Source organism: Malus sylvestris, chromosome 11 (assembly GCF_916048215.2).
Source record: "Malus sylvestris chromosome 11, drMalSylv7.2, whole genome shotgun sequence".
In the NCBI taxonomy this organism is placed as follows: Eukaryota; Viridiplantae; Streptophyta; class Magnoliopsida; order Rosales; family Rosaceae; genus Malus; species Malus sylvestris.
This window is the reverse complement of record NC_062270.1, coordinates 36,967,086-36,975,113: the sequence shown is the minus strand read 5'-3', so window position 1 is coordinate 36,975,113 and position 8,028 is coordinate 36,967,086. Positions and strand designations below refer to the sequence as shown.

The following is an 8,028-nucleotide window of genomic DNA, read 5'->3' as shown; positions in this document are numbered from 1 at the left end:
CCACACATCCAACCGTTCTTCAAGATCAAGCCCAAAAACCTTTGAAGATCCGTTCATCACTGTTCTTCAAGATCAAGCCCAAAAGCCCTTGGAGATCCGTTCGTCACTGTTCTTCAAAGATCAAGCCCAAAAGCCCCTTTGAAGATCCGCTCAAATCCACCTTCAAGATCAAGTCCACGGCCCTTGAAGAACGTTCATCCTTAGATCAAGCCCAACGGCCCTTTGGATCAATCACACATCCACAAATACACACCTTACGGAGATCGAATCAGAGGATCAAAATAGAGAGAGATTGTAACCCAAAATCATCAAATACTTAATATTTATTTGTGCGCGTTGTTCTTGTCTCTTTCGTTTCAGGAATTTTCCGTGTTTACAACATGCTTAACATAAAATCAGTTCATAAACTCGTAAGGCATGCATTTCATTTATGCAAATAAACTATGAAATTATGCAAATTTTAGAAGAGGTTCACTCACAGATACTCCGTAGTAGCATAGTTGTGCGGAAAAAGATTAAGAAAATCCCCACTAGCAACTTCACATAAGCACAAAAATATACAATTTATCAAACTACCCAACTATAGAATTTCAAGAAATGGAAATGGGTATTGGGTTTGGATCCGAATTAGGGTTTAAGTTTAGGTTAAATAGGGTTACGACTTATTGGGTTTTGGGCTTGAATAGTTAGGAACAAAAGGGGTGGTTTGGGCTTGAGCCCAAACCCACACAACACACAAACACACACGCCAGCACACACATATGCATGCACAACACACATGTACACATGCACAGCATACATGCACACCTACACACGCACACACGCAACACACAACACACGTGCACAACACACGCACACGCACACGTGCACCACACACACTCACACACGTGCACCACACACACTCACACACGCTTACACACACACACACACACACACTGTACACGCACACACCCATACACAACAACACACATACTCACACGGGCACACCCACACACACGGGACAACATACACCCACGAACACTGCACAACACACACCCACACACATGGCACAACACACACCCACGAACACTTCACAACACACACCCATGAACTCGCCGGAGTTCATCGTCGAAACCGAACATGCATGCACAGAGGATGGCAGGGGTTAGGGCTTGAATAAAGGGTTCAAAACCTCATCCCAGTTATCAAAGAGACAAAAAAGAAGGGATTAAACCATACCTGAGATGGAGTTCGAAAAAGCTCAAGCTCTCTGTGTTAATGGCAGAGCACATAGAGATGTTTTGATGACACATGCAAGGCTGCATGTGGATTCCCCATGTCCCAAAGGTTTGAGGTTCAGATTTTTGGGTTTTGGTTTGGTTGAAAATGGCGTGGGTGATGGTGGTTTCCTTTTTCGACGCCGGAGAGATAAAAGAGAATGTTTAGAAAGAGAGAGTATGGGGAAAGGGAAGAAAGAGAGGACTGAGAGGGAAGAGATAAGAGACTCGGGGGGGGGGAACAAAAAAATCATGGGTGGGCCCCTTGGGCTCACCAATTAAAAACTAAAAACCATTTTAAATAGAATGTGGGTGGGGTATAACATCTTTCAAGATATTAATATTTTAATGAACAATACAGGGTTATATTGGCTTCTGTCTTCAACCGATGGCCAAATGACCAAACATAATTTATTATTTAAATTTAAAAACAACAACAACTTAAATTTAAAAACTATAACTTAAATTTGAAATAGAAGTGAGATAGTATGCAAAGGTGAAAATTATGTGAGAAATGGTGTAGAAATGAGTTAGGTATTTATAAAAAGAAAAAAAAAGGTTTGAATTCATAACAAAAAAAAATGTAAGGCAATGGCTAGCTACAATCAGCTAGCCGTTGTATTCAAAATTTTAAAACCGACACAATTGCAATTCAAATTACTATTCGTGTCGGTTATAACCGACACGATTTCAATAATAAAAATTATTCCTGTCGGTTATATCCGACAGGAAATCTGACACTTTTACACAAAATTCTGGCCAGCCCGGGGCTGGCTGGCTGGCTAGAAGGGGCCAACCCTCTGGCCCTTTGGCCCTTTTAGATTTCGTTAGGCTCACAAGCCTCTGGCGTAGCCCTCGGTTGGAGACGATTTTTAGGCTATTTTCAGCTCTCTGGCCCTCTGAACCCTTCGGTTGGAGATGACCTTAGGTGTTTGAATCATTTCCCACTGGATTTGGATTGTCTCCTAACCAAGGACTATGGACCGTTGTATTTTTATCCAACGACTACAAATAGGAGATTCATTTAAAGTTATAATAATTATAGCCGTTGGATAAAAATTCAACGGTCCACAGTTCTTGGTCAGGAGGATCCTCTCCTTAGGCTCAGGAAAGGATTCAAATCCTTTCCCAACACGGTATTAGAAACACAATTTACATGGTACAAAAAAATCGCGACTAATATAATAATAGTATGTCGTATTATTATGAGAACTTTAACGAAAAGCTTCCGATACTGTTTACTTTAACGAAAAACCACATTTTTATATTAAAAAGTCAATCCTGATACTATTCAAGTTACCCTTTATTTTGTCCTTATCTTTAAAACTCAAAGTTTTAAAATCATTTTCATTAGTTTTTCTTATTATATAAGTCATTCTCGGACATTTGGAGTTAGAACTATTTGTTTATTTACTTTGGTAAATAAGAGTTGGACTTATAGAATCTTTCGTACTTTTGACAAAATGACATTCTAATTTAATTTAATTTAGTTTACTAGAGGTTTATATAGAGTTTGAGTGATTTTAATAGATTTATAAGTTCATAGAGTTTGATGAAGTTCAAATGATTTCTAGAGATTTTAGTGATGTCTCTCTCTCATGAGAGAAGTGATATTTGTAAATACTTAATATACATTACGTAATATCTCTAATTCCCTCGAATCTTTTACTTTTTAATTTCCTTTCAAATAAATTTCTAATGGAATACACTTGAAATTTTATATACTCCTTTAAAATCAAAATCGAATGTGTTCCAGTGATGTTTTACATCATATGTGATGTAAGACAAGGTATCAGTCAAAGAAGAAAGATAATAAAATAAAATGTTTCAAATTTTAAAAAAAGTAATTAAAGTTAGGAAATATTGAACTAAAGATAAAATAGATCAAAGAAAGACAAAAGGATGCAAAGAAAATTTATAAATTTTGCGTTCGATTCCCATTTTCGAAGCATAATACATTCTAAAAAGAGCACAATATGCTAATTCAAACTCATTGTACGGTGTATTTTAATCATCCAAAGTTGTAATAAAAAATGAACTTTTCATTTTTCCATCCAACCAAGGTATGAAATGCCGATAATATTGGTTTTTTGAGTTACCGATATTTTAATACTTATCCACTAAGTTTTCGTTAAAATATTGCGATATTATCGATAATATCGACAATATCGCGATATTACCGATAATATCGCGATATTTTGGAGATGTGCGAATCGGAGAAGAACGTCGGAGCTTCTACAGCTCCGGCCGATTGTAAAAAGCACCCTAGACTCCGATCTAGGTATCAAAATGAAATACAAGACGAGAGGAATGTTTTTATAACTTCCGTTTGCCGTGAAACGGTCGGAGGTGTTCGGAAAGTTCGTCGACACCCACAGCCTCGTCGGAGATGGGTGTGCCTATTCCCGAGCCAATTTTGCCCCAAAAACCTTGCAAAAACATGAGATAGAACTTAAATTTCACATCTAAGCTTCAATCTAGAACAAAATGAGGTAAACCCGAAGCTTACCTAACTGGAGAAATTCAAGAAACTCGTCGGAGGGTTCCTGCGTCGCCGAGTTGCGGAGACGAGAAGGAAAGGGAGAAAGACGAGGTTGCTGATAACGATGGGTGTCTTCCTCAAGCAGGTGCGATGGTGTGTGTGTGTGTATGTGGGTCTCGGTGCAGAGAGAAAGGAGAGAGATGAGAGTTTCGAGAGAGAGACGACGCCGATGAGAGCTATTTGTTTTTTTTTTTTTATCTTAAAGAGAGAGAGGTCTGAGAGAAATGGGAAGAGAGGGCCGAGTGAAATGAAAGAAGGTCCTTGAATTATTGAGAGATATCTCTGAGAGAGGCCTAGGATTTCTAGAAGGTAATCAGAAATGGGAAAAATGGGGCACATCTTAGCCTTTATTTTGGAATCCTAAGAAGTTCACCACATGGATGCATGACATGTGTGCATGCCATGTCTGTTGAATGGGAAAAGTCTAACACGGAAAGACAAAGAGCCGTTTGGGGCTTTGGGCTAGAGGCAAGACAGAAAGTGCTAGGGTTTTTTTTTTTTTTTCTGAAATGAACATAAGCTGCTACATTCGCATATATTATAGTTGTTGCTAAAGATTGACACCAATGTGGACTTGGACGTGTTGGTCAACATGTCCTCACAATCCTCTCCAGTTCGAACCCTCGCGCCCATCAAATTTTTCTTTCTTTTTGATGCGCTTTTCCCATGGCTCTAGGTCTTGATTTCGAATCCAGGTGAGCCATTTCTTTTTTTTTTTCTTTTTGTTTTATTATTTGTTTATTTTAATTTAGGTTTTTTATATTAACACTCCATAAAATGTTGAATGCACCCCACATTAAAATTTAATATTAATGACTAATTTACTCTACTATATAATGACAATTTTTGACTTTATTAGGTTAAAAAAATAATAAAAAATTTATAAATACACCCCAAATCACTTTTAATGTATTATTTATCTATTTCAACTATCAAAACTCTTCTCATTCTCCATTGTTGAATAAAACCCTAAGCAATGAAACTACAAACATGTTGATTGAGAAAAATAATTTTTGACGAATGGAACACGAAATCAATGTTTCGAAAGCTTTGAAATTATTATTATTGTTATTGAAAAACGTTCAAATGAACCTAAACATTTTTTGAAATCATTCAATTTGAAATCATTCAACAAACTAACGTTCAGATAGTTTGAAATCATTCGGCAAAATAAAAAATGAGTGTTATAAGATTTGAGAAATGTGGGGTGTGTGTAAAAAATATAAGGTACATATTAAAAATATGGGGTGTGAGGGTATTATGGGGAAGGAAGTGGGGTGTATTAAGATAGTTTTTAATTGAAAAAGTAAATGTGAGGTATATCAAGTATGTGAGGTTTATTCAACAATTTGTGGGGTGCTAATATAATAAGTTAAATCTATCATGCAATGCATTTCCTTCCAATTTTTTGTGATAAACTAATAGATAATTGACTAAATAAACATCTTGCAAAGTTTCAATAAAAATTTCCAAGTTTTTCTTACAATTTCCGTGGTTTCCATATTATTTTTATCGATATCGATAATATCCCGATATTTCCATCGATATTTTCGTGTTTTTAAACTACCGATATTTCCGATATCATCGATATTTTATACCATCCAACTAATATTTTTGTATTTCCTAAAGACGAACATCCTGAAGCAAGTCTATTTTTACCTTATGCCTCCCAGTCTAATTCATCAATTCAGAAATACTTAAACCACCTGCAGCGCTGGAGTGTTTGGTCGACCGTCACTCACACCCTATCGAGAGAGCAATGGGGAGGAAGCGATTGTTGGTGGTGCTAAAACCGATCGAAGCTGACCCAGTTTCCCAATCAGAAGGTCCATCTCGCATCACGAATCCCCAGTCTCAGGTAATCTCATCCATCTGCATATCTGAACTGTTTTATTGAGCTTAGCACTCCAAGTGTTTGATAAAATGCCAAAGTCGATAACTTTCGTTTGTCTGCTTGATTTTTTTTCCTTCAATTCATCTTTGTAAAATTGGGATAATAAGAAAAATCTTAGTTCTTGTTTATACTACAAAAAGTAAACAAATTTCAATGAAAGCAAAAAAATTACTAGTGAAGAGAGGAGAGATTTGCACATTGTACCAATTTTGTAAGATTTTTTTGTTATTTGTGATATATTTACTTTATAGTTTGTATTAAGGCTTCATCTATGAGTAGGCCATGATTTAAGGTGCCAAGAATGATAAAGTTTCCGGTTTCGGGTGTTTAGGCTTACACAAAACTCAAGAATTTTCTTACTTGGTTTCAAGTTTGAGAAAACTGTTGGAATACGTGGAGTACGAAACAAGTTTGAAAATTAAACAGTGTGAGCTTCGATTTCACTTGTTTAACTCGGTATAAAAGAGAATGGCATACCCGGGAAAGAAAAACAAGGTAACGAAGGTTTACGCTTTGTAGTTGTATATATAACAAAATCAAATTCTGATCATTCTCGGTATGACATGTTTTCGTTGTGCAACTTTGCCAAGGATGTTAGATCAGTTCCTTAAACCCTCTTTCTTCGATTGCATTTTCCCCCTACCTTTGATAAATTCTCGCACGCTCTATCTCCTGTTAAGTTAGTGTTAAACACCCTTGTTAATTCAGTTTCTTTTGAATGAATTGCAGATGCTACATCACTTAGACAGCAGAAGAAAGGTGCACAATGATGCAATAAGTTGTTGTCAGAATATTTTGCTCCGCAAGCCCGTTGAGTGGAATTCTGTAGTGCTTAATGATCTATCACAGCCCGTCCATGATGTGGACCTTGTTGTCACAGTAGGCGGCGATGGTACTCTATTACAAGCTAGCCATTTCATTGATGACTCAGTTCCAGTTCTAGGAGTGAATTCTGACCCCACACAGCCCAAAGAGGTTAGTTTCAGTCTTTGGCTAAGCCCTCAAGTATTAGTCTTTATATTGGCATACTAACTTCCTTATTTATACAGCTTGTGCTTTATCCTTGCTTGTAACGAGTTCAATTTTTCCTCATATTCCCTGATTTTTGGGCTGAGACTCGGTAATTTTCGGAGCAGCGTATTTACAATATTTTGTTTGGTCAGGTAGAGAAGCTCAGCAATGAGATTGATGCTTCTAGAAGCACAGGATATCTATGCGCCACAACTATTGACAACTTCGAAGAGGTAAAACAAAATCATGAATTTGACACAATACAAAACAGAATCCAGACCAGTCAAATTTTGGTTCCTCTATTCTAGTTAGGGTGTCTTTAGAAGCGGGCATAAGGAAAGTACACAATTCATATCTTTTGAATATTTGCTTTCTTTTCTCCGCAGGTACTTGACAACATCCTCCAGGGTCGAACTATCCCTTCCAAATTGACAAGGATATCCGTATATGTAAACTCGCAAGTGCTTCCAACTTATGCCCTTAACGATATCTTGATTGCACATTCATGTCCTGCAGCACTTTCTCAGTTCTCATTCAAGTAAAAGTTCCTCTGTGGTCTGCTGATCAGCCATATATTTAACTTGTTTGTTTAGCTTACACGCATTAGTGTTTATTAACTGTTTAAATTCCTGAATCGTTGCCTTCAGAATTAAAAGGGACGGCGAGTTATGTTCCCCCTTAGTGAACTCTCGGTCAAGTGGCCTCAGGGTTTCAACAGCTGCCGGATCGACAGCCGCAATGCTCTCAGCAGGCGGATTTCCGATGCCAATCTTATCTCAGGATCTCCAGTTTATGGTACGAGAGCCCATTTCACCGGGAAACACCTCACGCTTCATGCATGGATTAATCAAATCACATCAGTCCATGGAAGTTACATGGTTTTGTAAAGAAGGTGTCGTATACATCGACGGTTCTCATGTTTTCTTTTCTATACAGAATGGGGATGCCATTGAGATATCTTCGAAGGCTCCAATTTTGAAGGTTTTCTTGTCTCACTATTTTCAGACAACAGTAAAGAACTGTTGTAAGTACTAGCTTTGTTCACAACTTCATTCTTGTGGAACTCGCGATTTCTTGTGTCAATAAAATTACTGTTTTACCTTTATATATGATTCGAAAAGTATTTCTTTAGTTTCACCAAACGCTCGCCCCAACCATCGTTGCCGATGGCGGCTTTGCCGGGGAAATGGAATGGAATAACAAGTGATAACAAGTACTAAGCGAATTTCATGTGTCAAAAAGTAAATAGTGTGGACGATTAGCGCCATTCAAGTCGTTTATAAAGAGGCCCATAATTGGATTAGAGCAACAATTTATATTAGATT

At 37.3% G+C, this 8,028-nt stretch overlaps 1 protein-coding gene across 1 annotated transcript; it reads left to right on the top strand.

Moving 5' to 3' along the window:
* Positions 1 to 5,433: 5,433 nt before the first annotated feature.
* LOC126590021 (NADH kinase-like) lies at positions 5,434 to 7,808 on the top strand. Its single transcript, XM_050255495.1, has 5 exons — positions 5,434 to 5,656; positions 6,422 to 6,667; positions 6,856 to 6,936; positions 7,090 to 7,241; positions 7,351 to 7,808. The coding sequence occupies exons 1-5, from the start codon at positions 5,558 to 5,560 to the stop codon at positions 7,736 to 7,738; spliced, it is 966 nt and encodes a 321-aa protein (XP_050111452.1). The 5' UTR covers positions 5,434 to 5,557; the 3' UTR covers positions 7,739 to 7,808.
* Positions 7,809 to 8,028: the final 220 nt, after the last annotated feature.